General features: G+C 38.1%; 1 protein-coding gene across 1 annotated transcript in view; it reads left to right on the top strand.

Annotated features, from left to right (window-relative positions):
- Positions 1–469: 469 nt before the first annotated feature.
- The window catches only part of NUP133 (nucleoporin 133), a 30,026-nt gene continuing 15,076 nt past the window's right edge, over positions 470–15,419 (top strand). Inside the window, exons 1-15 of the mRNA XM_064413863.1 lie at positions 470–692; positions 1,797–1,915; positions 2,699–2,802; positions 3,834–3,941; positions 5,511–5,642; positions 6,039–6,209; positions 6,832–6,987; positions 7,075–7,145; positions 7,651–7,798; positions 8,611–8,758; positions 9,431–9,588; positions 10,344–10,435; positions 12,557–12,720; positions 14,135–14,229; positions 14,346–14,570. Coding sequence (XP_064269933.1) covers positions 511–692; positions 1,797–1,915; positions 2,699–2,802; positions 3,834–3,941; positions 5,511–5,642; positions 6,039–6,209; positions 6,832–6,987; positions 7,075–7,145; positions 7,651–7,798; positions 8,611–8,758; positions 9,431–9,588; positions 10,344–10,435; positions 12,557–12,720; positions 14,135–14,229; positions 14,346–14,570 — 2,073 coding nt within the window. The 5' untranslated portion in view covers positions 470–510. The remainder of the gene's footprint in view (positions 693–1,796; positions 1,916–2,698; positions 2,803–3,833; positions 3,942–5,510; positions 5,643–6,038; positions 6,210–6,831; positions 6,988–7,074; positions 7,146–7,650; positions 7,799–8,610; positions 8,759–9,430; positions 9,589–10,343; positions 10,436–12,556; positions 12,721–14,134; positions 14,230–14,345; positions 14,571–15,419) is intronic.

The raw sequence follows: 15,419 nt of genomic DNA, 5'->3' as shown, positions 1-15,419 counted from the left end.
GGGGCGGCCCGGGTCGCCATTCACCCTCTGAGGGCGGGCAGCGCTGAGGGGCGGCCCGGGTCGCCATTCACCCGCTGAGGGCCGGGCAGCGCTGAGGGGCGGCCCGGGTCGCCATTCACCCGCTGAGGGCGGGCAGCGCTGAGGGACGGCCCGGGTCGCCATTCACCCGCTGAGGGCGGGCAGCGCTGAGGGGCGGCCCGGGTCGCCATTCACCCGCTGAGGGCGGGCAGCGCTGAGGGACGGCCCGGGTCGCCATTCACCCGCTGAGGGCCGGGCAGGGTGCCCTGCTCGAGCGGCCGCCGCGGGGTTTCCGCCGCTCCCCGGCAGGGGCCGCGCCGCGCTCGGCTCCTCTCGGCTCTCCCCCACCCGGAGCCGTTCGGCTCCTCCCGGTCGCGCTCGGCTCCGTTCGGCCGCTGCCGGTCGCGCTCGGTTGCCGCGCGGCCCCGCCCCGCGGTGACGCGCTCGGCGCGCGCCGGGCGGGAGCGCGGTGCCGCTCCCGCATGCACGGCCATGTTCCCGTCGGCTCCCGCCTCCCCGCGGACCCCGGGGTCGGCCCGCAGGACCCTGGGCAGCGCCGCGCCCAGCCCGCTCTCCCGGCCGGGCGGCAAGAAGGGCCTGCCCGTGGTGGCGGCAGCCGCCTCGCCAGTGCTGTTCTCGCCGGCGGCGCGGAGGAGCGGCTCCCTGTCGGCGCGGTGAGTGCCGCCCCTCGGCGCAGAGCCGGCCTCGCTCGTAGCTGCTCCAGCCGGTGTGGGGTGCGTGGCAGTACCGTACATTGGAGCCGTACATGTACGGTGTTCAGCGTTATGAATGCCTCTTACTAGGTTTTGAATTCGAGGGCTCCTCAAGTATGTTCTGCGTGATACAAGTATGATATATGAAAATTATAATAACTTCTGTATTTAAAAAGAAGATAAAATAGTCCAAGTTCAGGCATGTCACACTTGGCCCTCTCCCCAGCTGGTGCTGTCTTCTCTCTTCCATACGGATCGAAACCGAGATAGGCACGAGCCCCAGGTCAGCTTCAGGCTTCATCATCTGTTTTCTTGGGAGCAGCCATTTGTTCTGTAGTTGAGAGAAAGAGGATTGCCCATGTTCAGTTTTGGGAAACTTTTACTTCAAGTCTGTGTAATAATTTTTGCTAAGTGGGTGCAAGGATTGTCCAGTAGCTGTGAATTGACTTTTGCCATTTCACACAGGGAGGTCTGAGACATCATTTCACTTGTGAGGAGAAATTAAAACAGGGCATTAACTTGTAAAAGCAGAGAAGTTTGCCCACATCATTGTGTTCAGAAGACAACTCAGACCTGTGCTGTTGATGCAAAGCAGCTTTTTATGAGTGGTAGGAAGTGCAGCCTCCCCAGCATGCTACGGGTGCCAGAAGTGCTGTTGGATCCGAGCTGCCTTGGTGTTTGAAGTGTTGCACAGTGTGTGCTGCCCTGCAGTGCCAGAGCTGGGCAGGGAAGTCGTCCCTGCAGTCAAGGGAGAGCTTCTGCTGAGCTTCTGACATTGTGAAGGTCTTTATTCTGTAGATAACTAGAGTGTAGAGAAGCTGAACAGTGAGTTTATTGCTGGTGGAGTAATGTATAGTCAAAGTCAGCTCTTTGAAAATAAAGAATTTGATGACAGCTAGCAACTTGTAAGGAAGCCACCAAGTTATTGCTCTAGGTGATGTTCCCAGAGAAAGCATGTTTATGTTACATAAATCTGTTTCTAAATAGATACTTATGAAGTAAATGTCTAAAGAAACTGATGAATAAGCAATAAAGAGTTAAATGTAACTTTTTGTTTTGTTTAAGAGCGACTCCTACCAGAGTTATCCAGCTTCCTACAGCAACTGAGACTATTAACTATGATGTCAAGGCTTTTGGATCCTCTCTGCCTGTTAAAGTTATGGAAGTGCTGAAGAAGGCTGATGGTAAGACTTGATGTTATTTTTCCTCATGAAAATTGACAGATGAGAGAATTCTTAACGTGTCGTTGATGCCATTGAAATGCTGACTTTACAGGGGAAGCTAAAATGTCTCTGCCTTGCTTTGAATCCAACCTGGTTACCTGTGTAACAATAATTATGCCCATGGGGGTGTGAATGCATGAAAATACCCTTCAGGTGCTGCTTATGCAATTTGTTGTAAAAAAACAAGTGTATAAGGCAAGCTAATAGTAGGTTTACAGTAGCTTTTACTTCTTGGTTCTTCCTTACCTTTTTCTTTTGATTTTGCTGTGTCCTAGAGTGGATGCTTAAAATTTTTCTTTATTTCAATTTCCATTTGTTATCTCATCCAAAAGCCCTAGTGATACAAACTTTTCCCTGAGTTCAAGAAATTGGTCTCCTAAACAATTTTTTCTCTGTAGGTAAGTTTTTCCTTTATAGTAGATACAGGAGGAACCAAATATGTATCTTAAAAATAATGTTAAAATTGTTGAGTGATTTACAAAGCTATTATAATCTCTAAATACATGGAAATGGGTTTTGGGGTTGTCATTACCTTCCCAAAGGTTGAGGGTTTATCAAGTGGATTTTTAAACTAGATGTAGTAATTTGATATGTTAATCAAATAGATGGAAATTCTAACATGAAAACTAGTTTAATAGAAAATATTTCTTCTTTTCATATAAGAATGAAAGTTTATGGGTTTAAACGTTACTCTGCAGTGTTTTAAAAATGGGAATGCTTTAAAGAAGTTACTTTTTTATGTAGCTGATGACCACCTGAGCGTTCAAGTGGATGAAAGTGGATGGGCCTGGCTAGTTCATAAGGAGAGGCTGATTATTTGGAAGATTGGTCAATCTGCAGTAGCTAAGGTAACGAAAGGGTCAAGATGGAAAGTCTGTATTTTCTGCTATTTCAACTATGGTTATGCAGTTACGGGGTTGGGGGTTTTTTCAGCTGGAGTTTGTCTGTTTTCCCTCAAAAGCAGCAGGATTGATATGAAGTCATGCTAACAACAGTAACTGAAACTCAAGCTTTTGAGAGAACTTATAATTTTTATATTCCTCTCTTCAGGTTTAATTGTCACCTTGGCAATAAGATTAATTCTTCATATTTTAATGGGTGTGGCTCTTAGGTTAGATAGTCTTGGTAAAGCTTATTTTGATAATTAAAATCTAGTTTATATATTACAGATTGGTTTAGATTATTCTGGGAGCAATTTTCGACTTGTAAGAAACCCCAAAAACACAGATAATTTCAGAGGTACTGAACATATGTTTCACCTAGACTTCTTAGGTTGAGAATTTTTGTATCCCCTCTGGACTGTATTTCTTTCAGCATTGTTTCAGTGATGGTCAGAGAAAAACAAAATCAAAGTTACTAAATCAGTTTCTTTCAATCAGGACGATGTATGTTCATTATGCAGGTCCTGCACTTACAGGGGACTATCAGGTGTACACATGCTGGCACCTGAAGAGGTTTTTCAAGGGATTAAAATTTGTCTGGTTGTTTAACTTCAAGGGCGTAGGGGAATGAGGGGTGTTTCCCCTCTCTATCCTGTTAATACCTAATAAGTTCTCTCAAGAATTTCTAGTTTAGTTTTTTTTTTAAATAATTGCATTAAGGAATAGTCAAATGATCCAATATTGTAGTATTGCGAGAAACAGTCAGAAATAACTAAAGAAAACCAGTGATATCTGAAAATTTTAAGATGTTTTTTAGCTGTTTGCTGGTTGTGACAACCTTGTTGAAATTGTTTCATGACTTTTTTGGTTCCCTTACACAGTGTCTGAGTTAGTTGAAGTGTAGTTTTTAGCAGGGTCAAAAAGTCCAAAGATTTTGTGGCAGAGGAATAGGTTCTTCCAGTCTCATATTCATTATGACATCTCTTTCTTTCTTCCAGTTATCTCTGTGCAAGGAGTTGCAGCTGCCACCCAGTGACTTCCAATGGAGTTCTAGTTTAGCAGCTATATCTTGTCTCAATTCTTCAGGTGAAGCACCTTCTCTTCAGGTGATCAAATTTTAAATTTTAGTGTTTAAAAGTGCCTTAAGAATAACTTTGAATATATCCTTTCTTGTCAAAAGGATATACTCAAAGTATTTGAAGACATTTGGTGGTATGCTATGTATTCAAAAGGTCAGGATTGCTGGTTGGCAGTAAATACCTTTGAAGTAAACAAACTTCTGCTAGTCCTTCTAAATTGCACCATGTGCATCCTATAGGATCAGATTGAATAATAGTTTTTCTGAGGATTACTTGACATGCTTTCATAGCAAACAAACATGCAGTAAACTCAGAGGTGTTGTGTTAACAAACACCAGGGCAATCAAAAATGGGGTCAGACCAAGTGCTGTTTAAGTGCTGGCTGAAAACATTGTTCAGTGGATTAATTTCCAGTATCCATAGATGAAAGGCAAACCCCAGCACCCTCCCTTGGCTGGTCTCTGTAAGGAATTTGACACTTGAAGGACAGACTCAATCTGTCTTGACTGATTGGTCTCCTAAGTGTTTTTTTTCCTGAGTTACTGTATTAGAGGGTGAGGTTCGAAGATCGGCTGTGTTCTGAAAGTGTGTTAGTGTGCCTGTTACTATCATTCATGAAAATAATCTCTCATTTTCAGCTTAGATTTCAGTTTAATGTATGTGATGCTCTGATAAAACTGGCTAAGAAGCTGTCCTTGGAAGTAAGCAGCAGCACAGAATATGTAATATGATCTTTTCTTTTGATTTGTTGTTGCGTTACTCTTCCAGATGATAAAATGCAATCTTAGTATTTTGGGATTATCTCTTGAAACCTGAAATGTTCTGACATAGTTTAAGAGGAAGTAATATGCCTAACCCTAGTACTTTATTTATTGTATTTTTTAATTTCGTCATTCTTTAGCTTGTGAACTGAAAGTCAGTGTCTGGTAAAAAATTGGTTAGAAAACTCCAAGGAGCTCTATAGCAAACTCCCAGCTACAGTTCTTCTATTGTTCTGTGATTTTTACGTGTTTTTTTAACTACCAGTAGATTGAGTACAATAATTTTCTCTAAACCTCTACCTGAAGAGTCTCTTGCTTCACACTTTTAATTTGTATCTGTGATTTCCTGAGTTACACTGTAGGCCTATACCTTTGAAAAGAAGAGCCATGTGATTTTATATTTCTCTTAAAGACACTAGAACAGTTTCTTTGCTAAATTATAGTCTTCATTTGAAGTCTTCCATAGTAGCTTTTAACTCTTGGCATCTGAAATTCTCCACAGGCTCTTTTCTGTTTTACAACTGTAAGTGTCATTTGCATTTCAGCAGCAGACCCTGAATTATCAGGAACAAGAACCAGTAGAAAATGTTCATTAGGAAAATAAGCGTGCATAACATTCCCTGCACTAATTAAGTTGTGCTGCAGAATGGTTTTTTTTCAGTTCCAGGTTTGTCAGTGTGCATCAATGTGTATTTGCTAGTTTCTCATTGTCTTTGTCACCCACAATCTTGATGTGTAAAATAACATGTTTAAGTTAAAGCTGCAGTCTGATTGAATATTATTATTATCATCATCATCATCTTGGCTGTTCTCTTAATTGTTTTTTCACTTCAAGTCTCTGGCAATAATGGTTGCTACCAGTGAAGGTTCTGTGCGCTACTGGCCCAATCTTGCACATGAAGGATCCTATACAGACACTTTCACAGACTTTGGAGGCTCTCTGTGCAGTTTCCTCACAGCAGTAAAGGTAAAAAAGTATGATTAATATTAAAATACTGGTTTTATTCCTAATCTAAAGATGGAAAAGTATAATAAAGTATAATAAAGCTCTACTTTATTAGTCTTAAATCTGTAATAAATGTGATGAAGGTAACACTATTTTTTATCATTAGATTCCAAAGATTATATGAGTTTTGTTCTGTTGTTTAACTGAAATTGAGTTTCATGGCTAAAAATGTCACATAAAGCTAAGAAAATGAGTCTCTGCCAGTACCAAGTACCCGTGAGATGTTTGTCTTTTTCAAAGGGTGCCTTTTGTCTTGTTCAGTGTTTACCCATATGAGCTGTCATAAAGAATTGTAGCTGACAGTAGAGTTTTGTAGAATGTGATTTTTTTAATTTAGTTGTTTTCTCTTTTTGTTAGGGGGGAAGCTTTATTTTATCATCTTCCAGAGGTCAGCTAGTCCGGTTGATACCTGATGGTTCTGGCAAGATTCATCAACATGCCCTGCCACAGGGGCAGGGTATGTTTTCTGGAATTGGTAGGAAGGTTTCTTCTTTCCTGGGTATATTGTCGCCTGGAAATGATGCTGTGGTAAGCTTGAGAAACATTCATCTTCTTTATTTTCTCTTTGTGATTTCTAGCCTGTGTTTAAGGAAGGAAGAAGAGGAGATTATATAAAGATGTATGATGACAAAAAACACATGACTCAGCTTATTTGCGTTACTTGTATTTCTTTGAAATTTGAAGCAAGAACAGAAACCAAATAAATCTGTATGTTTTGTGAAGGCAAATGCTGGCTTACTCTTTAGCTGTGAATAAAAGGCAACTTTGGAATAGTAGTCCTTGCTGGGGAGTATGCAGTGGTTGCATATCCTGCCACTTTCTAGTGATAGCCTCATTACTAATTTAAAAAACCAGCCTGTAATTCGTCTTTTCTGATTTAGCACTGCCAAGGGTTGATGATTGGCTTGAGTTTTGTGAGTGAACTCCACAGAAGTTGTCAGGAAGTACAATAAATGTATTTAGTATAGATGTTCTTTTATCTGTAAAATTAGACTTCTCTTGGAAGTTATCATAATGCTCATCTTGAGTGCAGCTTTTGTAGATTGCACAAGGAAGTGCCTCTTTGTCGACTGAGGGTGGTTTAGATTGTTCTACCCAAATATTCAGGCTTTCCTTTAACCTTTTTAGCTTTTTCATTTTTTAAATGCAGATTTCTAGTGTTCTTTGGGATAGAGAGAGATCAAGCTTTTACATGCTGACAAGTTCAAATCTAAACAAATGGGAGATTGATGATTCATCAGAACGTTACATTCTCAGCTGGGATATCAACAGGATCCTGAAAGAACATATTACAGATGCAATTTGGGTAAGAGCCAGCCCAACTGAAAAGGGTTTGTTATAGTTAATAGCCTGTTTATATACAGTTACACAACAGGTATATTTCTTTTTATAGGGATCTGAAAGTAACTATGAAGATATTAAAGGAGGAGTAAATATACAATACATGGACTTGCAACAAAATCGGTAAGGAAGTACACTTGCATCTGGTAAGACCTTCATTAATGGGATAAATCTGTTCTCTTTTCCTGCAAAAACTTCATGTAAGTAATTGCAATTAATTTTTACTGGAGTGGAACTGTGGACAAAATAAGCACCTTATTTTAGGTAATTAGGTTATCCTATAGTCTCATCTTTTTAGCATTACAAATCATTTACCAGATAATAATTCTCTTTATTTTTTTTTAGTGTCATTTTATCAGGATTGTGTATTTGTTTTGTCTTGACTTTAGAAAGACAAAAAATAAGCAACTGTAATTTGTTCCAGCAGATGCAGAGAATTTAGTATCTCTTGCATTTGATTTAATTACATGAAATTACAGCTGCCATTCAGTTTTGTACTGCAATATGAATACTGTTAATAAAGTTTGAGATTGTTGTTGGAAAACCTTTTTTTTTTGAGTGGTAATTTTTGAGCAAGTAAAATATGTAATAATCATCTCTCAATGTTGTGATTTCTGTTGTTGAATAGTGATGGACTGGTCATACTTGCGGCAGCATGGCATCCTGGAGATCGTCCATGTCTTGTCTACTACACTCTGATAACAGTAGAAGATAAAGGCTATCAGATGTCTGATGATGTTGTTGTGGAGGTCACACAGTATAATCCATCTTTTCAGGTGTGCTAATGGAGGTTCTGATACCGACTTAAGATTAAGTTCAGTGTTAGGTTTTTGTCTAAAGAAAAATCAGTTTCCCTTGGAAGTATGTATTTGTAATATTCTGAGGAAAATGTGTACCAGCATCTCTTAATGTTTAATACTAAATGTATGTAAAGTTTATGCTTTGCATTTTAGGTTAGAAAATAAAACCCTCAAAAATAAGTGTAATCTGATTTAATTTTTGTGCTGTCTTTGAAAGTTTCTGCAGAGTGATTTTAATGTATGCTCTTGTAATCCGTTTAGAGTAGATCTCAAAGTCTGAGACTCTTGTTGTGGGACAAGGAATTACGAGGTCTGGTTTTTGGCCCTTGCTAGGCAGCTGGCTTGCTCAGAAGGGAGGACACTTTGGTTGTGTGTGGCATGTCACAGCCCATTGTCTGTGCTGTCTTCTGGAAGCATAAACCTGGGGATTAGATTGCTTTGGTAAACTTCTTCCACTCTTCCCTCTCTCCCCATTGCCTGTAATAGCATCTTAAAGCTCAAAAATGGAAGAAGAGTGTGAAAACTGTTGAATAACTTGATGTGTTTACTTATATCTCCATGTGAAATTAGCAAGAATATAATGCATATGGAAGGGGGAAAAAAACCAGGATCTAAAATTTTAGGGCAAATTAAAAGTGATTTAGTTTGATTTTTAAGTTTGTAAGTTACATCCATACCTCATTGTTAAAAAGTAAAACAAGTTCAGGCAGCATGGATTCGCATTTAAAATTTTAAATGTTTAAGGGATTGATTACATATGTGATAATGTTTGTATTCAATCCTTTCAGTCAGAAGATGAAGTGTTGTGCTGCCTGGTAGTCCCAGATTACTTCAGCCATGCTGCTTACCTTTACAAGGAAGATGAAGTGTTTGCTTGTTCCACTGGAACAGGCAGAATTCCCTTACCACAGGAAAAAATCATATTTGGCATACAAGGTAACTTGGTGTGGAGGGAAATCACATTTTGTTGGTACCTCTTATGCCGACAACACTCTTAATTCAATATTTTTACAGTATTTAGATATCTCAGAGAGCAGTGTCCTATTTGTGTTCCTTTATTAAATGTTTCAAGTTGGGAATGTCTCTTGAGTGTATGGAAACATGCTGATGTGACAGCCAGTCACATTGTTACTCTACAGTGTTTCAAAGGAAAAACGAAGCAGATCCCTGTTCTTGGTATAGGAAAGGATGGGGGATTTTGCTTGTGGGGCTTTTTCCTTGGTTTTTCTCTTTCCTAACATTCACTGTGGGTTGATTTTTTTTCCTTGAAGTTAACTCAGTGCCAGATGTGTCTAGATGTGTCACCCTTGCCCTTCGAAGGTGTTTTCAAGTACAACAGGAACATCAGCCCTTATGTAGAATTTGAATTAACTGAATCTTGAATTTTTTTTGTTTGTTTCTTCTCTTTTCTTCCTTTTTTTTAACACTTGCAGTATCTGGAAGTCAACATCTAGAGTAGCAAATAGTTCCACAATTTTTCTAAGTAAGGTGCAGTTATCAATTACTGTTAGTTGATTAATGACAAAAGTCAGTAATTGTCTATGAAACTCTTATCCTTTAAATAAAGTAGTAACTATGTGCTTGCTTTTTTCCTCCCGCTTATTTTAGGAGATAGTATTTTAGGAGCAGGTTCCTGTAATAGTCTTCCTGTCTTCTTTGCCAAAAAAAGTGGACTTCTCACTATCTTGTCCAGGGAAAATATTTCTGTGCTTCCTGAAGACCTTGAAGATGCCCTGTCCTCTTCTATTGCTGGACCAAGAAGTGAGGTAATGGTTATTTGCTTGCCTGGTTGAAAACAGGATACAAATAAAGTGGTTTTTTATGTTACTTTTGAGTTTTCACAGTGGAAATCCTGGCTTGTTTGGATTTTAAAGTTGTTTTGTTGTTTTGGTTTTTTTTTTAATAGAGACTCAAACACTTGTAATGAAGGCAGTTTTCAAAACAAAAATATTTACATGTGCCAGTTGGGATAGTTTGTTTTTTTTTTTCCTTTGTTTCACAGTTGAGGTTTCCATGAAATTTTAATTTTTAACTTGTAAGTGTGTTGCTGTCAATCACTAGGCCTAATATAACACTATAATCAGTTGTTATTATTTACTGGTATTTTAGTGGAAGGCCTTTGTGTGATTGGGCTGATGAAACTGTTTTTCTTAACAAACTAGTTTCTAGTTAAGTTTGTCTGCAGTTAAACTGTTTTTGTGGGTGATAGTACTCAGGAATATCTTTTGAATCCTGTCAAAAAGGATCGAATATTTGAATCTTCAAATAATTATCATTAAAATCAGATGGGCAGAGTAAGTTGGTGTAAGTTCCTTTGCAGACGGCGTGAATTTTGGTCAAACCTCTGTGTGACTTACATTATAATGAATGTTAGAGGTTTATGTTTGACATATGAAACAACTGCTTCCAGGTGATAATTTAATTTTGAATCTGTGGCATTATTACTTAAAAAATTTGTTTTCATTTCATAAGGAAGATTATTATTTGTCTTGCAACTGAAGTTTTTATTTTGCATTTTCAGAGTCCTGCATTTGATGCAACTGGTAGGCTAGAAGTTATAGCTCAAGAAGATAAAACCAAATTATTGAAAGCTGCTTTTCTACAGTACTGCAGGTAGAAATTGCACTTTGTTTTTGAGACTTTGCTGGTTTTGGAGGCCCTCTGGTATTTGAGTAAGAGATTGTCTTGGTTAGGATATTCCTGTGCAGATTTAGTTGTTTTGGTGGTTGTTTTTTGGTTTTTTTTAATAGAGGCTTAAACACTCGTAATGAAGGCAGTTTTCAAAACAAAAATATTTTTTAATATTTTGTAATAAAGCACACCTCTTTATTTGTAATAATGTGCTTTTTTAATGCACACCTCTTTATTACAAAAGCATTAAATGTGCCTTGGGCTAGTGTAGAAGGGACATATGCTAGAAAGGAGCAGACTTCTGTAATCTCAATCACTTGTCACATGCTCTTTGTAAGTTTTATGGGTACATTTGTGCCCATGAAGCAACTTTGCATTTTGACTTCTTTATTCTTTAGTAAGTGGTGTTTTGTTGTTGAAAAAACTTCTCTGTCCTCATTTTTATCTGCCTAGCTGTTTTCAGTAATATTTTTAAATATACTTGTGGCCCTGAAATTAACTGGTATGGCAGACTTTGGGCAGGATGATTTTTTGTTTCAGATTGGTTGATGTGGAAGAATGACTGGAAAAAAATACCATTTGTCAAACTGTCCTGATTGAAACAGTTGGAGTGTGGGGAGGCATGTGATGCTCCTGAAAGGTTTGATGTTGAGATGAGTGATGTAAACAAAGGAGGAAGAGGAGAAAGAAGAAGATAAACAGATCTGTAGGCTTAGATTGATTATATTTAGAGGGGACTGTTGTCAATACTTATGTATTTAAAAAACAAAGCAAACAACCCACACACCCTCTTAGGATTAATCTCCTTAAAGAGTCTTAAAACTTGGAAAGAACAGGTTCAAGATAACAGGAGGGTAGGGGAGCTTTTGCCATAGAACTTGATGTGAGGTAAAAGATAATGAAGGGGATTAGGTACAGAGAATAAAGGATACCAATACAAGATCTTTAAACAGATGCAGAATTTAGACAAATTCTGCATGTGTTCAGAAGTGTCATTAAACAGAAGTGCTGTTGAACATGGCTGGAATAGCTGTGGTCTGAGAGCACAGTTAACAAACAGTTTATTGAGGATGTGTCCAAGGGGAGTGGAAATTCAAGGAAGTGGGAGGTAGTAAGGAAAACAGTATGAAACAGTATAAAAGTTAGAAGTTATTTCAATGAAAATATTTCAATGAAAAAGATCAAGTTGACCCTTTCTGGGGGCACTTCATGATTGGAAGGAGCTAACAGAGTCCCATGTAATTTCCTTAGAAACACATCCTGCTGGGTAATAAAGATGGGACTTTCTTTTTTAAAAGAAGATTCAGTTTATTCCAGTTTTTCAAAGGTATCCTTTGCTTTAGTTTACCTTTCTTCAATTTCTGGATACACTGCTGAGTTGTTGGTTTTTGGTTTTTTGTTTTTTTTTTTAATTTGTAGACATCTTGGTCACTTAAGTGTTCAAACTGAAAGTTTCATGAAAAATATAAATGCTTCCAGTGTTGGACTGACAATATTCCTTCTCAGTCAGAATACTGTAATTTTTTATTCACAAAATCAAATCCCTGAGTTTTGTGTATGTTGCATAATTCTTACATAGAAGTACAACTTCATACTTTGGAGGTCTGTGTTTGGTTGCTTCTTGCTCTTTTACTTACTCATGTGAATAAGAGAGGATTCTTTGACATGATAGGAAATAAAAACAATGCATTATATTTGCTGAAGCATTTTCCTGAGAGCTTTTATGAACTCCCCCTCTATTGCCATTAGTGGGAATGATTGAGAAAATGAGAAAATTTTAAAGCAAGCAATAGAAATTTAGTGACTTAACTGCTAGATACATCCAGGCTTAACTCTGTGTGATGAGTCTTTTCTCTTAAATAATAACAGAGGTAATAAAAAACAGTGTGCCTTGACTCCTGGCCTGTGCTTTTTTGATTTATAAGTTGTGCAGCCTTCTTGTTTTTAAAGTTAGTTTAGAGAGAGTTCAAAAAATTCTTGATGTATGTAATCTAAAGAACTTCACAAAAAGTGTATCAGAAAATCTTGTTAACTGAGGGGGATTTTTTTTCTATGATCCTGTTGGTTGATTTTATTTAGCATACTTTGTTTCATTTATTTCAGGAAAGACGTAGTCAATGCACAAAGCATGGTACTTGAGCTCTTTCCAAGTAATGCAGATCTGGAGTCTGATGTTGAACTGGACAGAGCAGTGACTCAGATCAGTGTGGACTTAATGGATGATTACCCTGCCTCTGATCCAAGATGGGCTGAATCTGTACCTGAAGGTAGATATAATGTGCTAGTTTTTGAGCTTTTTGATTTGTGGTTTTGTTTGTTTGTTTGGTTGTTTTGTTTTGGTCTTTGGTTTTTTTGTTTATTTGTTGTTTTTTTCTGAAGTAGTATCTATAGCATTCTAGATAACATTATACTTTAAGCTTTTCAAAGAAGGCATAGGTGTCTCTTGCCCTCTATCACCACTAGATACATTTCCAGAAAGACTTAAAGATGCATCTTTTGATCTTACCAGATAAGCTTGCAGTCTGCTGTGATTAGTTCTTGACTTCATGCAGTAAACACAAACAGCAAGGAAAAAGTATTTTTGAGAAGGGTCCTTGTGCAAGGATCAGATGGTGTCACTTTAGTATTTCCACAATTCCTTGTGTAGTTTTGAATAATTTTCCAGAAAAATAGATGTGTTAAGAGAAAGAGCTTATTTGTTCATTCTTAGCCCTGTTGTCAGTGTGACTGCACAGCTTCTGATCACCTTGGATCCTGGGTAGAGTGAGCTTGTATTCCTCTGGGGCATTGGTATTTATGTCTGCCTGAAAGAGGACTAGAGAAATTGGTTTATGAGTATTTGTTGTGCATAAAGGATTGAAGCAGACATGTTTTCAGCAAGAAACTTCTTTGTTCATGCTTTGGTGTCTCTTACAAAAGTTTTCATTTGAAAGTGGCCTCAAACCTCTAGGCAGTAGTTGCCAGTTACAGAGTAGAGGCTTAATTTGAAAGTTCATGTAAATAGTTACAGATGGATGATGTTTCCTGTTGTTGTTTGTGTGGGGCAGCTAGTTGGAAATTGTCAGGCATCACATCCTCGCTATTTTCTGAATCAACTTTATTTTTAATTTGGCAGCCTGTCTGTGCTTATTCCTGACTAAAGCCAGAAATGAAAATTGATAGCTTCTTGGAAATCATTTTGCTCAGTTTGCTTAGTGATAGCTCTTCCAAGTTTTTTGTCTTGATAGTACAAGCACACTTAGTTTGTACAAAAAAAACTGGATGCAGAGTCAATTAGATCTGAATGCTTGTTAACACTGTAGCTTCTAGTAGCTGTGGTCTAATGCATAATAAATTTAGCAATAGCTAGTCCACCATGAGGATAAAAATATGAGTCTGGATCCTACTAAAACTAGAATATGCTTGTGAGCTGCTATTTTAGCAGCATAATGAATTGAATATTTCAGAATAGTACTGATCTAAAGATACTTTATTTCTTCTAAAAGCTTTTCTTCAGCCATTATGGAGTTGAAATAGATTAAAGATAGCATAGTAAGCAGTATATAAATGTGTGTGCATATACTGTAAAAAGTACCAGTGTGGTACCACTATCAAAATTGACAGATCAGTTTACCTCAGAGGCACAAAACATCCAGAAATTAAGACATCAAGTACTCTGACCTAAGATTTTACTTTTTTTAGAAGCGGCTGGTTTCAGCAACACATCTCTTATTCTTCTTCATCAGCTAGAGGATAAGACAAAAGCACACTCGTTCTTCATTGAGTTTCTTCAACAGGTAAGTCCTACTGTTCTTTTGGTATCAGCACACACAGTTTATTACTTTGTCTTGATTCCTCTAGAACACTGTTTAAAGTGCATGGGGTGTTTTGTTTTGTTTTTTTTTAATAAAAGGTTGGTGTGTTTGAGCGTCTGGGCAGTTTTCCAGTGCGAGGGATGCCGATGGCCACTCGACTGTTGCTCTGTGAGCACGGGGAGAAACTGGCAGCAGCTATTGTTCTCAAGAATCACCACTCCAGGCTGCCTGAACTGGTGAATGCTGCTATACTGATTGCATTGAACAAAAGGGAATGTGATGTTCCAGCAAGCCTTACCCCTGCTGATGTGTTCTTCAGGGAGGTAAGAAACCCATAATTCCTGAATTACTATATAGCCTTGCACATAGTAAATGTTACAGTGCTTCGAAATGTACTTTGAAACTTTCCCCTGTAAAAACTGTAAAAATCAATTGAACTTTACACAACTACCTTTTAAATAGGGATAATGTGGTAGTATTTCCCTCACTTTGGTGTATGTACTTTTTTGTGCCTGCAGCTGAAACTCAATTTCTGACAAATTTTGTGTAGCAGAAGTTACAATTGCTAACTACCCAACATGGATAAGTAGTGAAAAGGACAACTGAAATTCTCTGACATATAAGAAGATGCATGCTAAATTATAATTTTTAAGGGATGAACTGAAGATTATGAAGCTTTCCAGATAGGAGAGGTGCTTTGATGAGCTGTCCTGGCTGGAATTATATTAGTTCAGTCGCTTATAATTTTTGTCCTCTCTAACATTAGTCAAGCTAAGTTAGTTCTCAGTTTATGCTGCGTTCCTGTCAAGGGCTCTGTTTTTGTTTCTTTCTTCCTTCTTGAGAAGAACTATGCACAAAACATTTATTCTTAGGAAGTTTTTTACTGCAGAGAACAATAGTTGCTAAGGGAGAAAAATAAATATAAAAGAAAACAGAAATAATAGTCTGCTATTTTAAAGCAGATATGCTATCCAGTATACTTTATGTAACAAAGATTCTGCTGCTAAATATTCCAGAAGATGATGAAGGAATATGCTTAATGGAAGTGTATGAAGTTGTCTTCAGAAATGAGGATTTTTTTCTTTCAGATTTAAGTCCAGAAAGAAGGTATTTTTTGTAGTTTTAACATAAGCTTGTTATCTCATTATGCATTTGGGTAGTTGATACCTTTT

This window comes from Passer domesticus, chromosome 3 (genome assembly GCF_036417665.1).
Source record: "Passer domesticus isolate bPasDom1 chromosome 3, bPasDom1.hap1, whole genome shotgun sequence".
NCBI classification, from domain to species: domain Eukaryota; kingdom Metazoa; phylum Chordata; class Aves; order Passeriformes; family Passeridae; genus Passer; species Passer domesticus.
The sequence above is the reverse complement of the archived record's forward strand: the minus strand, read 5'-3'. Positions and strand labels throughout refer to the sequence as shown.